The 24,555-nt window shown below is 43.9% G+C and overlaps 1 protein-coding gene across 1 annotated transcript in view; it reads left to right on the top strand.

Moving 5' to 3' along the window:
- The window catches only part of TMC2 (transmembrane channel like 2), a gene marked incomplete at both ends in the record, with an annotated part of 81,696 nt that overhangs the window by 11,256 nt on the left and 45,885 nt on the right, over positions 1-24,555 (top strand). Inside the window, 3 exons of the mRNA XM_082857810.1 lie at positions 8,927-9,245; positions 12,255-12,407; positions 21,942-22,032. Of these exons, the coding sequence (XP_082713936.1) occupies positions 8,927-9,245; positions 12,255-12,407; positions 21,942-22,032 (563 nt within the window). The remainder of the gene's footprint in view (positions 1-8,926; positions 9,246-12,254; positions 12,408-21,941; positions 22,033-24,555) is intronic.

The following is a 24,555-nucleotide window of genomic DNA, read 5'->3' as shown; positions in this document are numbered from 1 at the left end:
CGGCACATTTGCTTTGCATTCTGCAGCCTTGCTATAATCACATTTTAGTTCTAGGAAGGTTTTTTGTGGATTCATTGAGATTTTCTACATAGATAATAATATAATCTGTAAACAAAGACAGTTTTATTTCTTCCTTTCCAATCAGTATACCTTTTATTTCTTTTTCTTGTTTTATTGCATTAGCTGGGACTTCCAGTAAAATGTTGAATACATAAGAGGGAACATCCACATCTTGTTCCCAATCTGAGGGGGAAAGTATATAGTTTCTTACCATTAACTGTGATATTAGCTGTAGGTTTTTTGTAAAAATTCTTTATCAGGTTGAGGAAGTTCCCATCTACTTTTAGTTTGCCGAGAGGTTTTATTATGAATAGGTGTTGTATTTTTTCAAATGCTTTTTCTGAATCTATTGATATGATCATATTATATTTTGTCATTATCATGTTGGTATGATGGATTATATTAATTGATTTTCTAATATTGAATCAGTCTTGCATACCTGGAATAAATCCCACTTGGTTGTGGTATGTTATTCTTCATATATATATTTTTGTTTTGTTTTGTTTTGTTTCTTTTGCCATGCCATGCAGCTCGTGGGATCTCAGTTCCCTGACCATGGATTGAACCCTGGCCATGGCAGTGAAAGCCTGGAATCCTAACTACTAGGCCACCAGGGAACTCTCAATTTGCTAATGTTTTATTGAGGATGTTGACATCTATGTTCATGAGGGATATTGATCTGTAATTTTCCTTCTGTGTAATATTTTTGTATAGTTTTGGTATTAGGGTAATGCAAGCTTCATAAAATGAGTTGGGAAGTATTCCCTAATAGAAATTTTATGGAAGAGATTGTAAAGAAATTATATTTTTTCTTTAAACATTTGGTGGAATTCACTAGTGAAACCATCTGGGCCTGGTTTTGGGTTTGTTTGGTTGGTTTTTGGCTTGGGTTCTTTTTGTTTGTTTGTTTGTTTAAGATTAATTGTTGATTCAATTTCTTAAATAGATATAGGCCTATTCAAATTACCTATTTTTTCTTGTATGAGTTTTGGTAAATTGTGTCTTTCTAGGAATGTCTATTTCATCCAAGCTGTCAGATTTATAAGCATCAAGTTTTTCATAATATTCCTTTACTACCCTTTTAAAGTCCATGTGATAATAGTGATAGCTACTCTTTCATTTCTGATATTAGAAATTTGTGTTTTCTCACTTTTCTCCTTGATTTTCCAGACTAGAGGTTTATCAATATTATTGCTCTTTAAAAAAAAAAAAAAAAAGCTTTTGGTTTCATATTTTCTCCATTGCTTTCCTGTTTTAATTTTCATTGATGTTCTAATTTTCATTATTTCTTTTCTTCTGCTTAGTTTGGATTTAATTTGCTCTTCTAGTTTCACAAGGTGGAAGCTTAGATTATAGATTTTTAAGTGTCTTCTAATGTAGGTATTCAGTACTACAATTTCTCTCTAAGCACTCCTTTTGCTGCATCCACAAATTTTGATAAGTTTTATTTTCATTTAAATTTAATTCAAAGTATTTTAAAATTTCTCTTGAGACTTCTTCTTTGTTCCATGTGTTATTTAAAAATGTGTTCCATCTTCAAATATTTTGGTATTTTCCAGTTATTTTTCTGTTACAGATTTCTAGTTTAATTCCATTGTGATCTGACCTCATACTTTGAATAATTTCTATTCTTTTAAATTTGTTAACATATGTTTATGGGCCAGAATGTTGTCTATCTCGGTGAATGTTCCACATGAGCTCAAGAAGAATGTATGTTCTGCTGTTGTTGGATGAAGTGTTTATAAATGTCAATTAGATCCAGTTGATTGATGGTGCTGTTCAGTTCAATTATGTCCTTACTGATTTTCTGCCTACTGTATCTTTCAATTACTGATAGAGGTGTGTTGAAGTCTCCAACTATAGTAGTGGATTTGTCCATTTATCCTTGCAGTTTTATCAGATTTTGCTTCACATATTTTGGTGCTCTGTTGTTAGGTGCAAACATATGAGAGATTATTTTGTCTTCTTGGAGAAATGACCTCTTTATCATTATGTAATACCCTACTTTATCCCAGGTAATTTTCCTTGCTTTGAAATCTGTTTGTCTGAAATTAGTACAGTTACTCTAGCTTTCTTTTGTTCAGTGTTAGCATGATATTTTTTTCTCCATCCCTTTACTTCTAGTTTATATGTGTCTTTATATTTAAAGTAGATTTCTTGTAGACAACATATAGTTGTCTTTTTTTATCCACTTTGACAATCTCTGTCTTTAATTGCTTCATTTAGACTATTGACATTTAAAGTGATTATTGATATAGTTGGATTAATATTTGCCATATTTTTTGCTGATTCTATTCACTGCGCTTGTTTTTTGTTCCTATTCTTGTCTTCCACTCTTGTTCTGTGTTTTGATTGAGCATTTTATATGATTCCAATTTCTCTCTTTTTTTAGCATATTATACTAAATACTACATTTTTCACTTTTTTTAGCACTAGAGTTTGCAGTATACATTAACAACTAAGCCAAGTCCACTTTCAAGTAACACTATACCTCTTCATGGGTAGTGCAGGTACTTTATAACAGAGTCTTCCCAATTCCTCCTTCCCATCCTTTTAACATTGCTGTCATTCATTTCACTTATCCATTAGCTATAGTCATCTAATATGTTGTTGCTATTATTATTTTAAAACTCTTATCTGTTAGATTAAAAGTAAGAAACATAAAAGATTTTATACATCATTTGTTTGTTCGTTCTTGAATGCTCTTTCTTTACGTATATCCAAGTTTCTGACCTACATCATTTTCCTTCTCTCTGAAGAACTTATCATTTCTTTTTTTTTTTTTGCACTTATCATTTCTTTCAAGGCAAGTCTGGTCAATTTTTGTTTGTCTCAGAAAGTCTTTATTTCTCCTTTATGTTTGAAGAATAATTTTGCTGGATACAAAGTTCTAGACCATGGGGTGTTTTTTTTTTTCCTTTCAGCACTTTAAAATATTCCACTTCACTCTCTTCTTGCTTGTGTGGTTTTTGAAGAGAAATCATATAATTCTTATCCTTGTTTCTCTAGAGGTAAAATGAGTTTTTTTCTTCCCCCTTCTGGCTTCTTTCAAGATTTTTTCTCTGTCTTTGATTCTTTGTAATTTTAATACAATATACTAGGTGGAGATTTTTTGACATTTGTCCTTGTTGGTGTTCTCTGAGCTTCCTGGATCTGTGGTTTGGTGGCTGTCATTGATTTTAGACAATTTTCAACCATTATTACTTCAAATATTTCTTCTATTCCTTTCTCTCTTTCTTCTCCTTCTGGTATCCCCCATTACTCTATGTTACACATTTTGTAATTGTCTCACAGTTCTTTGGATGTTTTGTTCTATCTTTTTATCCTTTTTTCTATTTGCTTTTCAGTTTGGGAAGTTTCTATTCACATATCTTCCACTCTTCTGATTCTTAACTTGACTATGATCAGTCTACTAATGAGCCCGTCAAAGGCATTCTTCATTTCTGTTACAGTGTTTTTGGTTTCTATCATTTCCTTTCAATTCTTCTCTAGAGTTTCAATCTCTCTGCTTACACTACCCATCTGTTTTTGTATGTTGTCCACCTTTTCCATTAGATCTGTTAGCATATTAATCATAGTTATTTTAAATTCTTTGTCTGATAATTCCAGAACCTCTGCCATATCCAAGTCTGGTTCTGATGTTTGCTCTGTCTCTTCAAACTGTGTTTTTTATCTCTTAGTATGCCTTGTAATTGTTTGCTGAGAGAAACATGATGTACTGGGTTAACGGAACTGAGGTAAATAGGCCTTTAGTATGTTGTTTTATGTTTGTCTGGCTAAGTGTTAGGCCATGTTCATTGTTCACTGTAGCTGTAGGTGTCAGAGGACTCAATTTCCTTTAGTGTCCTTGTTCTTGTCTCTCCTGTTGTTTTGAGTTTCCCTAGGAACTCCTTTTTTTTTTTTGAGTCTGAGCCTTGCAGTTTTTTCTGTTGTCATCCCCTGTCATTATACTGGAGTCTTGTTTATGTGGTGGTGAAGTATGGGGCAAGGGAAATGCTATAATCCTATGACTAGATTTCAGTCTTTAGTGAGCCTGTGCCTCTAGGCTGTGACCTTCACAAGAGCTTCTCAGCCTTCTCCCCCCAGCCTTTGGTGACACAAGAAGTCTAAAGGTGGCTGGAGTGGGGGTATTTCCATTCCTCCAGGTCAATAAAGCTGGTAAACTCTGGTCAGTTAGGCTCACTCTGGTAAAATAATTTCCCTGGAGCATAGGTGTAAAGGAAAAACTCTGTTTTTTTTCTTTCCCACATAGGGAAAAACCCAATTCTTCCCTACTGTGAGTTTCTTCCCTATGTGTCTCCTTTACTACTCACACAGAACACTTCACTTCTGATATTTCTTGTCACCAAATGTATGGAAGTTTTCCCTTACAACAGTGTGACACTAGCTGGGTGTCCCACAGTATAAGTCAATTCTGACACTACTTACACAGACCCCACAGGCTTATTTCCCCAAGACTGAAACCTACCCCCAGTTCAGATACCAATCACAAGCCCAGATCCTTCTGACCAACCAGCTATAGATCCAAGGTCCCAAAGACCCCCTCCTTGGGTTCAATTAATTTGCTAGAGTGGCTCACAGAACTCAGAGAAATATTTATTTACATTTACCAGTTTATTAAAGGATATAATAAAGGATACAGAGTAATAGCAGATGAAGAGATACATGACGGAAGGTCTGGGAGTTGGAGTGTGTCACCCTCCCAGTATGTGGATGTGTTTATCCAACAAGAAGCTCTCCCAACCCACTGTTATTGGGATTTTATAGAGACTTCCTCACATAGGCATCATCAATTCTTAACTTCATTTCTAGCCCCTCTCCCCCATCTTGAGGTTGGGGGTGGGGCAGGGCTGACAATTGCAAGCTTCTAATCATGGGTTGGTCTTTCTGGTGACCAGTCCCCATCCAGCCATTCAGGAGCCCATCAGAATCACCTCATTAGAAGAATAGATGTTCCTAGTGCTCTTAGGATTTTACAAAGATTTTAGGACCTCTGTGCCTGGAACTGGGGACACAGACCAATAGATATTTCTATTATCTCACGGCAGGCCTTTGTTAAAGAGAACAGGACAATCTGGGTTACTTTTCATATTTTAAAATGAGTACTTTCCCCTCCCCCTGCTGGAAGCACCATGGATTTTCCTCCAGTCTTCACGGTGAGAACCTGCTAGTGCTCCCAGGAGGTAAAATTCACGAAAGTGTGCCCCCTCCTCCAAAGACTGGGCCCCATAGTTTTTAACTCTCAAGCTAGCACACAATAAGCCTCCAGCATTTCATCAATTACAGTTTGTATTCCTACCAGTAATAGCCATGCTTTTTATCTTCTATATTCTGATCCTTTGGCACCTTGAGGCTTTGTTGACCCTGGAAGGACAGCCCTCCCAGTTTTAGCTAATTCTTAGAGATAGCAAACAGCTCACCTGCAAGCTTTCCTTTCGTATGCAAACCAACCAACCCAGGTTTATAACCTCAATCTTTATCAAGCTCATACTCTGGGCCTCTATCCACCCGCCCTATTCACCCCAGGGCCTGGTATCAGAACAACTAGGGAATGCCCCTATGCTCCAGGGCCCACTGAAATTATTCAAATTAGCCAATCCTAAACCTGCTTACCCTGCCTCACCCCTTCCTTTCCTTAGAAACCATAATAAAGGCTCTTGCCCACATTTTTCCTCTCTGCCTTGCTACTGACTGAACATTGTGCTTCCTCATGTGGCCCTATGTGACACGGTGTTGCTTGGGATCTGTAAGTCCAAAAACCTCTTCCTCCATGACAGTCATTTCCATGTCTGAGTATCTTACCATACCTAATTAAAGTAAGTCCTGAATACTCTCCCTTTAAGCATTATAAGCACTGGCTCCCATGGAGGGCTTCTGCTCAAGGTAAGCTATGATTCTCTGCCTCTCCAGTTTGCGGACAGTAGCTTGCCCTACAAACTCAATTTTCTGATGGATCTAAAAAGAATTGTTTTTCAGTTTGTTCAGCTTTTTTCTTGTTAGTAGGATGGAGCTCTTTACACATTGGAGTGAAACCCAGAAGTCCAATCATTTCATTTTTTACCTATTTTCTCTATCTTCTTAGCCAAGGCAGAACAATTCTTTTTCCAGTATCCTTTATGATTACAGTTTCTTGAAGTATCTTTATCAAGAAACTCCCTCCATTGGGGTTTGAATACTGAATGGGACCTTTACAAAAGCACAAAACTGACCATGTCACCTCTGCTTAAAACTTTTCTGGCATCCTTCCTACCCACTCACTACCTAACCCTGCCCTATACCCACTCGCTGCACACACACACTCTATTTTCACTCTAGGTCTTAGCTTAGAAGTTTCTTCCTCCAGAATATCTTCCTCAGGTCTGGGTGAAGCCCACCACTGTGCTTCTTGGATTCTACCAGTATCCTAGTTTGAGATCCAAGAGGAGAACTCTGGATAGTTTATCTTTGAACCACAGAGCAAATTCTGTTTGCTAAACCCAGCATGCTCCCCTTACATCACACTTGTATAGATATTATCTCAGTTGGATTTACCTACCACACTTTGAGATAGATGCCTATAGATAAATCAGGTCCCCTGGAAGCAGAGCCTGAGATGGGGATTCTTGTGCATGTGATTTATTGAGGGCAGCTCTCAGGAGACAAGGAGTAAGGGAAGCAGGACAGATCAAGGGAAGGAGCTGAGCAAAGCTGTGTGTTCAGCTGGGGTCTAGCCTCTGCCTGATCCCACAGGGAGCTCTGGAGAGTGAATGAACCACAGACTTGCTCTGCCTGGAGGCCAGAGGACTGGACTTTTTGTACCCCATATCAGTTAGCAATTGGCTGTCAGCTGACTTGAGGAGAGGGGAGGGATGTAAACTCCCAGACATTTCCCAAGATGGTTTCCATCAACCACGGGTCCCTTGGGAAGGGAGAAGCTGTGAACTGTAAGAGCCAACATGCATAGCAGCTAAGGGACAATGCCACGGCCAGACAATGGAGATCTGGGTAGACCACCCACAGCACACCCACGAGAAAACTGACTCAGAGAGAACAAGAAACCTGCCCAGTGTTACCGGGGTAACAACCAGCAGAACAAGGTTTCAGGCCCACATATCCAGACTCTGAATCCCCAGCTTACACTGCCCAAATCCACCAGCGACCAGCTTTGGTTGCTGTTTCACGGGGTGGCTTGCTTCTCAGAATGTAAAGCTCAAGGGTCAGGGAGCAGCGAGGAAAACTCTCTGTGGCTGCTACATTGCATGCACAACCTTGAGAGGCTGGAAAAGGGGTGGACAGAGGCAAGAATTTGACAACCTGGGACTCCTTGTCCTGGACTCCATCACTGATGGGACTGTTGCTGGGGCTGTTGGGTGACGAAACTCCACTCTGCCCTGCCCTGCCCAAAGTTGGGGCTCTCACAGCTCTGTTGGGAAAATCTGCCTAGTGGTGGCAGAAAAGCCTGGATGGGGAGCCACTGTGAAAAGTGAGAACCTGTGCTCTGCAGACAGATCAGGTTCCGGGTGATGCCCACTTAGAGCACAAAAATGGCAAGGCAGGCTGGAGGTGGGAGGGAAGGAGGAGGGCCTTTGCTGAGTACCCCTCATGAGTCAGACCCTTTATTCCTGTTTTAAATTAACCTAACTATTCCTGTTTTAACCTAACCTAACTATGTAGTGGCTACTAGAGCCGTTTCACAGGTGAGGAACCTGAGGTGCAGAAAAGTTAAGTAATTTATCTGTGGTCACAGAGATAAGTAAATGATAGAACTGATATTTTCGGGCTGACTGGCCTAGCTCCAAACCTGTGTTCTTTATACAAGTAAAAAGATCTTGACCGGGCTTCCCTGATGGCTCAGTGGTTGAGAGTCCGCCTGCCGATGCAGGGGACACGGGTTCGTGCCCCGGTCCGGGAAGATCCCACATGCTGTGGAGCGGCTGGGTCCGTGAGCCATGGCCGCTGAGCCTGCGCGTCCGGAGCCTGTGCTCCACAACGGGAGAGCCCACAGCAGTGAGAGGCCCGCATACGCAAAAAAAAAAAAGATCTTATTTCCGGATAAGAATATCAGGGTAATGACATCCATTCTCAGAAGTCAGTCATTGTGTCATGTTCATTAACAAGCTGATGGAGTAGTAACATTCCCATGTTAGAGATGAGCTGAGACTCAGAGAGGTTAAGTGGCTGGCTCAAAGACACCCTGCTAGTAAGTGGTGGAGAGGTTGCTTATTAATACCAGAACCTCATTACAATTTTTCCTGCATTTAATGTGTAACTGCCCAGCTGGGATAGCTGTGCTTACACTAGGTGTTGGGCAAGCTGTTGGGGAAAGTTCACACTTGAGAGTAGATTCTGCTCAGCCAGGCCATTTGCCAGTGCTATAAAGTCATGGTTTAAAATAACAGCAACAACGTGGGAGCAGCGCTGAGACACAGGATCGGAACCGACTCCGCTGCTCTCACCACCACCACCACCCCCCGTCCCTTCCCTCATGCCAGGTGGGGCACATGAGGGGACAGCCCTTGGAGAATGGAGCCAGCAGGCCCTCCGCGTCTCAGTCTTCCAGCCTTACCAAACAGAGGCTTACGCTTGGCCTTGGCCCTGGGCGTCAGGAGAGGACTGAGCTCTGACCCAAGGGACTGCACCCCCAAGCAGAGAAAGGCATGTGTCTGGGTCTCTAGCTGAGGTTTAGGTGAGAGTGTGGGAGTGCCAGCCGGTCAGAGGAGGGAGACATTAGCTTTCAGCCGAGACCAGAGGCTCTGTCTGAAAGAGGTGGCTTTTGGAACCAATAAGGTCCAGGAAGCATCTTGTACATCTGATTTCTCACAGCTGGGGACACTTTCCTGGGGTCGAGGCCCGTGAGGCCAGAACTGTTCATTCCCTGCCCCTGCAGGTGACAGGTCCGGGAGGAGACCCTCGAGGAAGCGGACTCACAAAGCCGAGAACGTGCCAGGCAGGCGCCGAGCCCCGCCTGGACAGAAGGAGCGGGCCGGGGGCAGCCCGGGGTCGGGGTCTCCCCGGAGGAAGCAGGCAGAGCGCAGGGGACGCAGAGAGCAGCTGGGGGAACCGGAGCGAGGCTCGGCACAGAAGACCTGCGGAGGAAGGAGGAAGAGGGACGGGAGAGCTTCCCTCAGGGAGCACCGAGCACCTCCAAAGAAGGAAAAGGAGGTGCCGAGGAAGGAGGAGATGTGGAAGCAGCTGAAGAAACACAGGTGTGTTGTGACCGGGCTTCAGGCGCGCTTCAGTCCGCGCTCTCCCTCTCCTTCCAGCCCTGCTTCCTCCCTTGATAAGGGCCAGGTGTCGTCTTCCCCCCTCATTCTCTCCCATAAACGGGCGGCCCCTGCTCTCTTTTCTTAGTCCCTGCCTTTGCCCCTGCCAAGCTCTTCGCGGTTGGGGGCGGAACCGGGATGAGGGTCACAGCCATCCCAGGTTGAGGGGCCACTGCACACTCTCGACTCAAAGCCCTCCTGGAGCACAGGTGCAAGTGGAGCTCTGAGTGGGGAGATGATATGGCAGCACGGTGAGAAAAGATCCCAATTCTCAATTTCAGCTGGTGACTCACCACAGCTCTTGATGAGGAGCTGAGAGAAATTAACAAAATTGGATTTAGGAGTCATTCCAGGGCTTAAGCACACCATTTCCTAAGGTGACCTGTGTCCTCTTCTGTGAAATGTGGCTTTGATCTAGAACTTCAAAAGTTCTACCAGCTCTGAAATTCTAGGATTTGGGGGTTTGGTTTACTTGCTGTGTTTCCTTTGTTCCATTAGCATCTGCATACGGGGGTTAGTGGATAGAGCCAGTTTATGGAATCAGCAAGTTGGGATTTTAGTTTCATTTTTTGCTACCAATTTTGATGGGACATCTCCCGCTCTTTGCCTCCCTCTTCCACTTTACTTTGCATCACTTCTCAGGATGTTTTAAGAATCCCCATTGATAATGGGCTGGGAGGCTTTGGAAACAGAGATACCAGGACTGTGGCAAAGAGCTGATGCTCCTTCCAATGGTTTCTAATAAACCTTCCTTGCCCACACCCTCACTCAGGTGTTCCACTGTACATCTCCAACTTTACAGAGGAAATTAAGGCCCACAACAAGGGCCACTGATTTCTTCTGTCACCCCTGCCAGCCATCCCTGGCTCAGTTAGGGCTTTTGTCTACTGTCTGGTTGTCCGTAGACCTGAGCTAACAGGGTAAAGGGTGCATGGTGTCCTTAGCAACTTAGAGAGAACTTGAATGCATCATTGACGGGCCCCAGAGTGTCCGGAACTTTAGAAGGAGGCGGTCCCATCCTGTCTGGGTGGCAGATGCAAAGTAAGGGATGCAGACAAGGACCCATTTGTGCCATTTTCAGCTGAGTGCCATGGCAGGGCATAGAGAGATGAAAAATATCCAGTCCTGTTGCTCAGAAACTGACGGTCTAGCAGGGGAGGTAGGACATGGGCATCAGCTATCACAACACAAAGCAGAAGGCAGTATGTATGCAAGAAAGGATTAGATGAAGAGCATGTTGCTGGGAGGCTGTGGTTCCTCCATGAGGAAGGTAAATATTTCGTTAAGACTTTAAAGCCCGGGTGGAATTTGAACAAGCAATGACTGAATGTCTCACCCCCCTACCACCACCCAAACTGAGGGAACAACTTATGCAAAGACTCAAAGGCAGATATCCTGGGGGGCGGGGGGGGGGTGAGATAAGGCAAAATGTCCCTGTGCTCTAGGCTTTCCAGCATTTAAGAGCTAGGGTCCCCCCGCTTCTCCACCTTATTCCTGTGACCTCTCCTTGCTCCTTAGGAGTTGATCAGAAGCTAAACTCACAGAGGCAAACTGGTCTCTAAAACCTGTGGTAACCCAAGCCCACATCCTGATATTTCCATTTATCAAACGTGCTAAAAAGGCTGCACAGGCAGAACACTTCTCCAGCCCCTCCCTCACCCCCTGTCAGCTGCGGCCATCTCAGCTGAGAGTCACTGTTTTCATGAGTGAAGGAGGCTGTGAGTAGCACAGACAAGAACTTGGATTTTGTGGCAGATGAGCACACAGTCTTGTCTGTGAGCTGGTGAGGGTCATCACACCCTCCAGCTGGAAGGCCTCTGCAGTTGTGCTGTCCCATACAATAGCCACTAGCCACATGCTAGGCATTTGAAATGTGGCTGGTGTGACTGAGGAACTGAATTTTTAATTCAATTTAATTTTAATCTGATGTTAATACCACTGAGTTAAAAAATTTACTGAACTTGGACAAACAGATGTAGTTTTGTTTTTTGTGGGTTTTTTTGCGGTACGCGGGGCTCTCACTGTTGTGGCCTCTCCCATTGCGGAGCACAGGCTCCGGACGCGCAGGCTCAGCGGCCATGGCTCACGGGCCCAGCCGCTCCGCAGCATGTGGGATCTTCCTGGACCGAGGCACGAACCCATGTCCCCTGCATCGGCAGGCGGACTCTCAACCACTGCACCACCAGGGAAGCCCCAGATGTAGTTTTGAAGTTGATTTAACTTTGAAGCCAAAGCATTTCTTCTGAAAAAAAAAAAGACAAACTAATTTTGTCAGTGCAGATGTGAACATCAAAGGAAAATGATATTATGTTACTTTATTCATTTACAAGGAAACTTTTAAGTATGTCTAAAAATTTGGATATGTAAATCTACTTTTTCAACTAAATTTTATGAAATCCAAGTACAGATTAAATATGTTCAATGAAAATTTTGTGCCTGAATTGACATCCGTGGTGAGTACAAGATGAACCCTGGGTTTTGAAGACAGTACAAAAAGAATGTAAAATGTCTCATTAATAATTTTTACACCGATTACATTACTGTAATTATAAATTATAAATTTTTCATATACTGGTTAAATGAAATGTATTATTAAAATTAATATGTCCATGTCCGTTTATCATATTAATATAGCTACTAGAAAACTTAACGTTACAATACATGGTTCACATTATATTCCCATTGGGCAGCCCTGCACGAGCAAGGGTGTGCAGCGTGGGGGGGACTCAGGGGCATGGAGCTTGAGGAGGCAGCCCGCGAGGGGTCCTGGGCTCCAGGAGGAGAAGTGGCCTCCTCTGCCAGGTGGGGAGAGTCGCGGAGGGCTCTGAGAGGGGCAGGCCTGTGTGGGCGGGAGCTGGGGGCATCTTGGGTGGGCCCCTCATATCCCACAGTGCCCCTGAGGACCCTGGCCTCCTCCTCACTCCCCTCTGCTCCACCCCGCCTCTGCTCCAGGTCATCCTCCTTGGCCTCCAGCACCTCCGGTGGGGAGTCTCTGTCTGAGGAGGAACTGGCCCGGATTCTGGAGCAGGTGGAAGACAAGAAGAAGCTCATCGCCACCATGCGGACCAAGCCCTGGCCCATGGCGAGGAAGCTGGCGGGGCTCAGGTGAGCAGTGGTGGTCGACCAGGGCCCTCCCCGTCCAGAAGGCTCAGCTCCTCTGATGGGCGCAGGAGTCCCTTCCTCCTCTCCACTCCAAGGGGGCTCAACAAGAAGGGGGGTTCACCCTCCCACCCTGCTTTGGTCATGTCATCCCCAGCACTCAACTGGCCATCGGGCCCTGCTGTTGGCCAGCACCGAGCAGGGCCTGGCGGAAGCCAAGGAGGATCGTGGCCCTCCAGCTACGCACCCCCCTCCACTGTCAGGTCACCTCTCTGTCCCGTGCCCCATCTGGTGGCTTCCGCACCTCCCTCACAACCAAAAAGACACGCCTTCCTTGGGGGTGGGGGGGACTTTCCATGACCCCCATCTCAACAAGTTCAGACCTCTTTTGTGTTCCCTAAGCACTAGAATCTCTCCCCGTGTCACACACTCTCCCTTACAGTGTGGAGAGCAGGCGGAGGGGCTGTCTTAGCTACACTTGTGTCCAAATGCCTAACACAGGGCCAAGCTTGCAGTGAGGTTCCATGAATATTGCGTGGCCTGGTGCCCACGCCCCTGACTCCTATTTGCAACTCGGCTATTTCCCTGGTTTCCATATGACGAGCCAGCCCACCATGCATTTTATGGCTCTTGACTCTCTGCTGAAGTTTTGAGAGAAGGGCAGGACATTTTTCCTGAAAAAATCCCATTCAGTGTTACCATCTTCCTCCAAGTCCCACCTCGGTCTTTCTGCCACAAGACTGGAATGACTCCCTCCTTCCCTCTGTGTAAGAAGCCATTTTCCCTGGTTCCTCTCACACCTGATTTTCCTCATTGCTCAAGTCAAATGCCTCGCCCCTTATCACATAGAACAGGTTGGCAGACATTTTTTTTTTTTTTTTTTTTTTTTGCTGTACGCAGGCCTCTCACTGTTGTGGCCTCTCCCGTTGTGGAGCACAGGCTCCGGACGTGCAGGCTCAGCGGCCATGGCTCGCGGGCCCAGCCGCTCCGCGGCATGTGGGATATTCCCGGACCGGGGCACGAACCCGTGTCCCCTGCATCGGCAGGCGGACTCTCAACCACTGCACCACCAGGGAAGCCCTGGCAGACATATTTTGACGTTCAGCCTCACTGTGTCTCGGAGGCACAGCAAAGATGCTGGCTGTGCAAACCCTGACTAGGAAGGAGCCTGGTAAACAGAGCTTACTCCACTGTTTTGCAAATTATTACGTTGTCTACAACTCAGCTGCAGGAAGAAATGCCTCCCTGCGGTGCCTCCAGGCCAGTGCTGACCAACAGAACTTTCTGGGATGATGGAAATATTCTAAATCTGCGCTAATAGAGTAGCCTTCAGTCACATGAAACTAGTGAGCGCTTGAAAAGTAGTCAGTGCAATTGAGAAACTGAATTTCTGTTTTATTTTAATTTATTTAAATTTAAGTCATCACAGGTGAATGATGGCGACAGTTTGGGCAGTAGCTACAGCTTCATGCAGCAGGCTGTCTGCCTTCCCACCTCCCTTTTTCTGAGTCTCTTCTCCCTGCTCCCCCAGAGCCGAGTTCTTCCTCCTTCCATCTGTCAGTCTAACAGAACCTCACTCCAACTCAGGTGTCACCGGAACACATCTTTTATTAACAGTGGAAAAAGAGCAATGTTGATGCTTGTGGAAATGAGATCTCCAGCTGGCTGGAAGTCTCAGGGACCATGAAAATCCCTGAGGGCCATTCAGCTGCCCTGAGGAGAAGTCTGCATCTCCTCCAGGCCTGGGGGCAGAGTTCCTGCTCTTGGTGGGGGTGCGAAGTGGCTAAGGCCCTAGAAGCTGAAAAGACTTGTCTCTCCCACTGGAGCAGGTCTCCCCTCCTTCTCCCTCTTGCAAGACTCCTTATCCCAGGCTCAGGCTCTCCAGCCTCTGGGTCTCAGCTCCATTGGTGCCTCTGCCCTCCCACCTGGCTAGTTCCCACACTCTGAGACTCAGGCCAGGTGTCCCCTCTGCAGGGAAGTCCCCATTGCCCTTCCCTGCATTCAGGCTGAGTTAGTTACGGCCTCTCTGACCCCTAAGGCCCTCACTTGACTGGATGCTCTTATTTGCAGAGCTGTTTTTTATTAATCTTTTAATATTCTTTTTTTAATATATATTGCCAACATTTGCTGGGTGCTCCCTATGTGCCAGGCACTGTTCTGAGCGCTGGGTGTGTAACAATTCATTTAATCTTCATAATCACCCTTTGATGTAAGTACCATTATTATTGCCCCCATTTTACTGATGAGCAAACTGAGACACAGAGCAATCTAGTAATTTGTCCAAGGCTAAACAGTGAGTTTAGTGGTCTGGCCAGAATTTGAACTCAGGAATTCTGCCTCCAGAACTTGCACTCTTAAATTGTAACTGCTTCTCTAGGATTACTAGACATTCTAGAATACACCCCTTTGCCTCCTGTATGATTTCCTCTTCTGACAGTAAAGTCTTCAATTGCAGATCTGCAGATAACATGTCCAGACTACATCTTTTTTTAGAAGCAATGGTGTGGGGACCCCAGTCTCTGGCCCACTCAGGCAGCTGGCATAGTTGTTGTAGACAATCAAAGAAGGATGGCAAGGCATAAAGAGCAACAGCAGTGAATTGGGGCAAGCCTGCCTTCACACCTCTACCATATCTGTGTGGTTTGACTGGCTATTCAATCCCCTCAGGCTGGATTCCTTCCCTTAACCTCTCTGAGCCTCACAGCTGGCTTTTGTAAAGTAGGAATAATAATATCTACCTGCAGAGTTGTTCTGACAAATAAAAAATATTTAAGTACCCAGCATATAATATGCAGTTAATAGATAGTAATTATTGCTATTAAAGCTTGAACATCTTGTTCCAGACACTGTGCTGAACCCTGAGAGATGAGGATGGGGAACAAAGATGAATCAGAGAGGACATTATTAACGCACATCATTAATAATGACACGAGGCAGGCTGTGATGTTGGCAAAAGAGTTTCTAGTGCTCATGAGTCAGGGATGTTTGCTTTAATCATAGAATTAATCAGGTATGTCACTCAGCTTTGTCAGAAACCTAATGTGTTAGAAAATTACCCAAAGTGAGATCTGAAGAATTCCACTTCTAGGAAGATGGAGTAGATATACTTCTCCATAGTCTTCCCACTAAGTACAACTGAAACCATGGATATTATGTGTAAAGCAAACATAAGAGACTCAGAAAGGTGGAGAGAAGAAAGGCAGACTGGCTAAGGACCTCAGGGTCAAATGAATGACAGAGCATTGAGTTCCAATTTTCCTTTTTGCCTGTATATCCAGACTGGATATTGGAGAAGCTGGCTGCCCCCAAACACTGACAGTCACACACAAAAGCACCTCAAGAAAAGTCTGCTGTCTCCAGCCAAAGGACCAGAAAAGGGACAGCCTGGCAAGACAGAAGACTTGTAAACAATAACAAACCTACTCCAGCCAAACATCATAAACAAATGAGCAGCTGTAGCCCCAGCCCTGGCAGCAAAAGCCAAGTGGAGAAGCCTACATTTCCTCCCTTGCCAGGCTGTAACATGGTGCCCCTAACAGCCCCATCAAATGAGAAGGCCAAGTGAGGAGCAGGGACTCTCATCCCCACTGGGCAGTGTAATGAGCCCTCCCTCTCCCTGGGGTGTCAGTGGAGACTACATGGGGAGTCTGAAATTTCACCACCACCTGGAAGTAACAAGGCATCTCTTCAAGCCAGGAGGATATGAGTGGAAGGCTTGTGGGAGCCTGAACTCCCATCCCTGCTCAGCAGTAACAAGGAGCTCCAGCCCAGCCCCAGGTATAAAAGGAGGCCAAGTGAATAATCTGGACTTCCACCTAGAAGTAAGCAGGCAGCATCCCCCTTCACCTACTGGAGCAGTGTCAGAGGAGGCCTGCTAAAACACAAGATTTAAATAAGATCCAGAGTCTCATAACATAGTATCTCAAATTCCAGGCTTCAGTTGAAAACTCAGTCATCATACCAAGAACGAGGAAGATCTCAAACTTGAGTGATAAAAGGTAATCAACAGATGCTAACATCAAGAGGACATATATGTTAGAATTATCTGACAAAGATTTTAAAGAAACCATCATAAAAATGTTTCAGTGAGCAATTATGAACACATGAAACAAATGAAGAAATAGAAAGTCTCAGAAAATGAATAGAGGATATAAAGAAGAACAAGTGGAAATTTTAGAAGTGGAAAATATAGTAACTAAAGTTTTTTAAAACTCAATGAATGGGCTCAACAGCAGAATGGAGAGAACTGAGTAGAGAATCAGTGAAAGTGAAGGTAGAACAAGACAAATCAACCTGAACAATAGAGAGAAAATGGTCTGGGGAAAAAAGTGAACAGAGCCTCAGGGACATGTAGGATTATTATAAATGATCTAACATTAGTGTCTCCTCCAAATCCCTAGATGATGAAAGAAGAAAATAGAGTCTCAAAAGAAGAGAAAGAGGGTGGAACTGAAAAAGTCTTCAAAGATATAATGACTGAAAATTTCTCAAATTTGGCAAAACTTACAGATTCAAGAAGCTAAACAAAACCCCAACAAGATAAATCCAGAGTAATCCATGCCAATACACATCATGGTCAAACTTCTGAACACTTATAAGAGTCAGAGAGAAACAATGCATTACTATAAAGGACAAACAATTAGAATGACAGCAAATTTCTCATCAGAAACTATAGAGGACAGAGGAGGTGACATAAAGATTCTTCAAGTGCTAAATGAAAAGAATTGTCGGGGCTTCCCTGGTGGCGCAGTGGTTGAGAGTCTGCCTGCCGATGCAGGGGACATGGGTTCGTGCCCCAGTCCGGGAAGATCCCACATGCCGCAGAGCAGCTGGGACTGTGAGCCATGGCCGCTGAGCCTGCGCGTCCGGAGCCTGTGCTCCGCAATGGAGAGGCCACAACAGTGAGAGGCCCGCGTACCGCAAAACAAAAACAAAACAAAACAAAGAATAAAGGAGAAATCAAGACATTCTGAGATGAAGGAAAACTAAAAGAATATGTCACCAGCAGACCTACCATAAAGTATAACTAAAGGAAGTTCTCTAAACATAAAGGAAATGGTAAAAGAAGGAATCTTGGAACATCAGGAAGGAAGAACATGGTGAGAGCAAAAATCTTGGAAAATACCATGGATTTTCCTTCTCCTCTTGATTTTTAAAATTATGTTTGACAGTTGAAGTAAAAATTAAAACACCACCTAGGGCTCCCCTGGTGGCGTAGTGGTTGAGAGTCCGCCTGCCAATTCAGGGGACACGGGTTCGTGCCCTGGTCCGGGAAGATCCCACATGCCGCGAGCGGCTGGGCCCGTGAGCCATGGCCGCTGAGTCTGCGCGCCCGGAGCCTGTGCTCCGCGATGGGAGAGGCCACAACAGTGAGAAGCCCACGTAATGCAAAAAAAAAAAAAAAGATAGCAGGAGAAACTATGTAAATACCAGACAAAGTCAATTTCAGAATAAAGAAAATTACCAAGGACATAGAGGGACACTACATAATGATAAAAGGGTCAATCCACCAAGCAAACAGGACAATCCTAAATGTATATGCACCAAAGAGATCAGTGGTTTGGATTCTACAGAGTATTAATTTTCCAGTGCTACATAATAAATTACCCCAAAACTTAGTAGTTTAAAACAATAATAAACATTTATTATCTCCTGTTGGTCAGTAATTCAGGAGCAGCTTAGCTGGTCAGTTATGACTTGGAGTCTCTCATAAGGTTGAGTCAAGGTGTTGGTCAGGGCTTCAGGCTTCAGATGACTGGGGCTGGTGAATCCACTTCCAAGGTTGCTCACACAAATGGATGGCAAGTTGGTTCTGTTTGTTAGTAAGGGCCTCAGTTTCTCTCCATACAGGCCTCTCCACAGGCTGCTTCACTGTCCTCATAACATGGCAGCCGGCTTCCCACTGAAGAGGGGGATTTCAAGGGGGAAGTCACAATACCTTTTATGTCCTAGTCTCAGAAGTCATAAACTGTCACTTCTACCACCTTCTATTCATTGGAAGCACATCACTAAGTCTGCCCTGCATTCGAGTGGAGGAGAATTCAATTCCTTTTTTTTTTGGCTGCGCCGCTTGGCTTGTGAGATCTTAGTTCCCCCACCAGGTATTGAACCCAGGCCCTCAGCAGTGAACACGCAGAGTCCTAACCACTGAACAGCCAGGGAACTCCCCAGTTCTACATTTTAAAGGGAGGAATGTCAAATAATTTGCTGACATAGTTTAAAACCACCACATATGGGAAGCCAGGCATGCTTGGTTAAACTCAACTGCCCTTAAATTGATTCAGTGACACCTCTAGAACAGATGCCATCACCTGACTCATCTGAATTTCCACTTAGAGTGAGCTCAGCCTCTGTTTGATCTTTGTCTCCATAACTGAAAAATAAAAACTGCTTAGGGACAAAGGGAGACACCAAACCAACATAGCCCAGATCACCTTCAACCTCTTGACCACCTCCAACCTGTAGCCACCTCCCTTTGGCCACCTGTATTCCCTACCTTTGTCTGGTTGTCTTCTGGATTTCAGGCTGGCTGATACATTCTCCCAACGTTCTGCACGGGACGGCAAAGCTCTGTAAGGATGCCATCAAATGCGGGCTGCCCTGTGTCTATTTATACCTCTGCATCTCAAAATTAAGTGTGATTTTGAATCTGAACTCCTTCACCAGGGGATAGTTTTTGGAAATATGTAGTCTCTGAGAGATGCTTTGGATCAACTTCAGAGTATTCTCATTGTGGAAGGCGGCATTGCTGTGCCCCTTGTCCAGACCCCTGGGGAACAGAAGTCTCCTCACAGCAGCCCCCTGGGCTAGGAAAGAATCCTATCAGCTGCCCACTCCAGGAGCTGCTGTTTCCCCAGAAGGAGAAGGGTGACTGCCTGATAAATGAAATTGCTGTGCTTACATGGCATGCATCCACACGTTTAAGTCTCATAACATTGTCCCCATTTCTAGATGAGAACTGCCACCCTGAGAGGCACAGAATCCTGCCTGGCTCTCTCTGGCACTAAAGCCACACAATACACCCCTTCTCTCCCAGCAGTAATTGCTGGCCACCCTGACTGTGTCTTCCAAACTGTTATTTGGGCCCTTTTATCAACAAGGAGGGTCTTTCTAGGGCAATGTGAGGGGCTGCTGAAGTGCTGTCTTCTGCTGTGGATGGCTGCCCAGGAGAGCCTTGCCTCAATGGCTTCCTCCTCTCCTGAGTGTTGGAGGGACCTGAGGGGTTGCTAATCACCTGCCAAAAGTGACCTTGAGATCCAGGCCCCTAGAAGTTTCCACAAAGCAAAGGATCTCTCTTCTTTTGCCTTTTTACTTCATTTACCACACACCATCTGGTTTGAGGAAAAGGAGAGATGAGCTTGCAGAAAGTTCCCCATTTGAAAGGAGGGGACAGAAGCACCCTACAGAAGTAAGATTTGCAGAACTGTTAGGGGAATAAAAAAGAAGAAGTAAGATTTTCAGGGAATTAATTCCCTGGCGGTCCAGTGGTTAGGCCTCCACACTTTCACTGCCGAGGGTGCGGGTTCAATCCCTGGTTGGGGAACTAAGGTCCTGCAAGCCATGTGGCACAGCCAAAACAAAAAAAAAAGTAAGATGTGCAAAACTGTTGGAGGGGAGGGGAAGAAGTAAGATTTGCAACAGTTGGGAAGTGCAGTGCAAGAGCCAGTATTTCCATAAACCAACTACTATCTCTAGTAAGAAGAACACTGATCACGTATGACATGTTTAAAGGGGTTTGCTGTAAAAATGTTAGTTGTGATTATTTATATACTTTCAGTGGATCCAAAAAAGCTTGCTGTGTCCATCAGAACTGTTAGACCAGTTGTTCTCTTTGCAGTGAATTGTCCTCAGAATTTGCACCCAGCGCTGGGCAGGGCCCTCTGTTCTCCTGAGGGCCCTCTGGGCATCTGGACACAGTCTGGACATTGAGAAGAGAAGCATTTGGTGCCAGGCTCAATGGCGCAGGCATGAGTTGGCCTTTACTTTTGAGAATTTTTATCAGAAGTCTTCAAATCTTACTAGTTATCACATTTAAATTCACAAACCTCAAATGCTTAGGAGTCTCTACCCACTCATAAGATATAGGAAGAGGACAAAAATATGAATTTCATGAAAACATTCTTTGGTGTCTTGGAGTCATTGGTAGTCACAGATAACTCACTGCCAGAATGAGCGCTGCCTAGGGAGAAAACAGGGGCTGACCCCATAAAGGAGTCTTAATCCCATACAATCCAGCTTTTGACCCTGGACTCAGAAGCTAGACAGTTGGCCTCATTAACATTAGGACATCATTGAGACATCCTAATAAAACCAACCTTGGAGTTAACCCCAGGTTAGAATGTAACTTTAACAGGTGTCTACTACCTGCATTTGCACTTTGGAGGTGGTTTAGGTTGTGTTGCCAGCAGGGGGCGCTGTAACAACAGCAGTCAGACACACAGGACCCAATGTTTTCTTCCACCCACCCTGAGATGGACTTCATTCTTATCTACTTGTGTGGGTTTATCCAGTGTTTCCTGATAAACTGTTTCTGTGGGGGGATGGATGGGGGAACCCTGATTTGGAGCACTTGCTGAATCCCATAGTCTAAATACTCCCACCATGGCCGATTTCAAGCTACCAACAGTTTAATAATTTGTTGGCCAAGTTCCAGAATATTTAACAATTGGTTCTCAGAAGCCAGCCCTCACCAGCTCCAGCACACCACCGAGAATATTTAACAGACAAACAAATCCATGTGTTTCCCGTGCCGTCTTCCTTGGATGTTCACTCACCCATCCAGCGTTCATTCACTCCACAAATACCTACTGAATGCTGTACTGGTTTTTTTATTGCTGCTCTAACAAATTACTACAAGCTTAATAGTTTAAGACAATACTCATTTATTAGGTCACAATTCTGTTGGTCAGAAGTCCAACATGGTGTGGCTGGATTCTCTGCTCAGGGTTTCACCAGGTTAAAATCAAGGTATCAGCGGGGCTGTGGTTCCCTCCCACCTGGGACTTGAGGTCCTCTTCCAGGTTCCCTGATTTTGATAGAAATTCATTTTCTTCTCTTGCTTTCCAGTGTGGCATCCTCCAGAGGGGCCCCAGCAACAGAGGGTGGAGAATTCTCTTGCTTCTAATTTCTCTGATTTCCCCTTTTGCTGCATCTCTCTCTGACTCTTCTGCCTTCCTCTTCTTTTTCTAAGGGTTCACATGATTATATTGGGCCCTTCCAGACATGCAAGGTAATCTCCCTGGTTTCAAGTCAGTAATCTTAATTACATCTGCAGAATCCTTTGTGCCATTCACCAAGGGGCAAAGGTCATGAGAGCCAAAATTCTGCCTACTGGTGCCTACCATGTTCCAATCACTATTCTTGGCATTTGGGAAACTTCAGTGGACAAAACAGACAAAATGCCCTGCCTTCGTGGAACTTACATTCTAACTAGGGATATAAAACACTTAAGGCTTTCAGCCACATATACACCCTCATAGTTCAGATTTCTTTTGCTTGGGCGTTAATTGAATTTCTGCCTTTTTCCCCCCCGCTAACCAGGGAGGCCCAAGAATTTGTGGAGAAGTATGAAGGAGCCTTGGGAAAGGGGAAAGGCAAGCGACTCTACGCCTATAGGATGCTGATGGCTAAGGTGTGTGGTGCAGAGGCGCAAACCTGTGGGGGGACTTGCTCAACTCCTGAATCTGGGTGACCAATCACAGTGCCTGCCTAGCTTCACCATTTGTGTCCACCTCCCCCAGAATCCTGAACGTGAGGTCCAGTCAACCATTCCAATTTATCCAAGAATGGAAACCAACCGTATCCTGTCCATTTCTCTCTACTTATCTGTGAGGGCTTCAGTATACTTGAGACTTGTTTCCTCTCCAGTGAAGAACTAAACTCACAGAATTAATGATGTTGAATCCACTGGGATCTTATTTTCCAAACCCCCAAATCAAGACTTTGATTTGGTGGAGACCCAGAGGGCCATGGTGTAATCAGGGTCATACAGAAGGACAACAGTAGTGTCGACGGGGCATTGGGGGCAGCTCTGGTTTATTGAGTTATGCCGTAACCTGAGCTTCTGATTCAGGCTAGGGTAATGATCTCTAATTGGATATTTAATGTGGAACTTATGGAAGTATTCTTCCTTTACCTACTGATCTGAAAAACTATCATTTTCATCCACTTAATTCTTGTATAGGACCTTTTTTGGAGCTTTTATTTGAATTCATCATTTCAGCTATTGATTAACTCTAATGGCTCATAGGGCTTCCTCCTTTTACCTTTCTTTCTCAGAAATGTTTTGGCCAGTCTTGCCTATGTTTCCATATGCATTTTGTTTTGTTTTCTTTGCATTCTTTTTTTCCACATGCATTTTTAAAATTACTTTGCCAAGTTCCAGTATAGCCCATTGAGATTTTGATTGGAAATTTTTTTAAATCCTTGATTTAATTTGGGAAGATTTATCTGTACAATATTTAGTCTTTACATCTAAGAATACCATACATTTCTCGAGCCTTATTTTTACAACCTTCAGCAAAGTTTGTCATTTTCTTCATATAGATCTTTTCCATGTCATATGTTATTTCTACAAAATTTATGTTTTGGTTGCTTTTGTGAATAGAATCATTTTTCCATTTATTTAATAACTAGAGATATCTGGTATGTAGGAAAACTACGTATTTGAATATTAATTTTTTTTTTCTTTTTTTTTGCGTCATGCGGGCCTCTCACTGCTGCGGCCTCTCCCGTTGCGGAGCACAGGCTCCAGACGCGCAGGCTCAGCGGCCATGGCTCACGGGCCCAGCCGCTCTGCGGCACGTGGGATCTTCCCGGACCGGGGCACGAACCTGTGTCCCCTGCATTGGCAGGCGGACTCTCAACCACTGTGCCACCAGGGAAGTCCTTGAATATTAATTTTTTAATCTGGTTCCCCTGTTGTGCTCCCTTATTAGTTCTAATCATTTTCATCTGATTGTGTATGTAAAGGTGTTTTTCTTGGGTTCTTCTAAATCATTCCTGTCCTAAAGTGTGGGTTAGCAATCCTAGAATAGTTTCAATTGATGATGGTGATAGTGGGTCTCTTTGCTTTTCCATTACTTTAATGAAAATGGCTCTACTGTTTCACACTAAGTTGATGGGAGTTGTTGCCTTGAAATAGATTTTCTTTCTCCCAATAAGAAATTATCCTTTTATTTCTAGTTTAATGACTTCCATTTTATTGGAAATAGATGTTAGATTTTATTAAATACCTTTCCTTCTGTTCATAAACTTACTTTTATCAGGCACATCTGATTTTTCAAGTATTTTATTTATAATTTTTACATAACTTTTCATAAGATTGATTTGAATTTATGTGTGTACATACGTGCACGTACACTATCTTGGCATATTTTAATATTAGGGCTGCACTTGCTTTATAATATTAAACGAATAGCATCACCTCCTTTTTATGCTGTAAATCAATTTGTACAGCTCATTCATTTTTTTGGAAATTTGAAAGATGACACCCTTAAAACTGTATGGATCAGGAAGCATTTTATAGAATAGCTTGATAATTTTTTAATGTTTTTCCAATTGGTATAGTCAAGTTTTAACTTTTTCTTGGGGCCATTTTGATATTTTATATTCTTCCCCAAATTTGATCATTTCATTAAGATTTTCATATGTATTAACAGAAAGTTGCATATAGGTAGTCCCATAATTTTTGTCATTACATTTTACATATGTTGAGTTTTAATCTCTTTTATTCCTAATTTTGTTTTTTTCTTCCTTTTCAGTTATAGTTGCCTGACAACTATCTATGGGTCGTTTATTAATTTTATCTAAAAACCATTTACCACTTAACAACTGCACACTCAAAACTTTTTTCCCAATTAAGGAATGTGTTCTTCACATATACCTGATAAATGGTCTATTCAATCGTGTTTCTAATCAAACAGTTCTAGCTTCTTTGTTAGCAGAAGGATGGCTGCCAACTCTCCATTCTTTGTATTTACTTTCCTTCATGGTTTTTAATTCTTTGCTTTCTCTCTCTTTGCATTCTCAAAAATTTCTCAGGTTTATTCTCAATATCATTGGATCAATTTTCTTCTGTCTCAAAGTGTAATGTTTATTTTCATTCTATTACTGAACTTTTAGCAACCTTGTAATCAATCCTTCCATACTTCAC

Source organism: Leucopleurus acutus (genome assembly GCF_964270905.1).
Source record: "Leucopleurus acutus genome assembly, chromosome: 16".
Lineage (NCBI taxonomy): Eukaryota > Metazoa > Chordata > Mammalia > Artiodactyla > Delphinidae > Leucopleurus > Leucopleurus acutus.
Note: the sequence above shows the minus strand (reverse complement) of the source record. Positions and strands in the feature narration are given on the sequence as shown.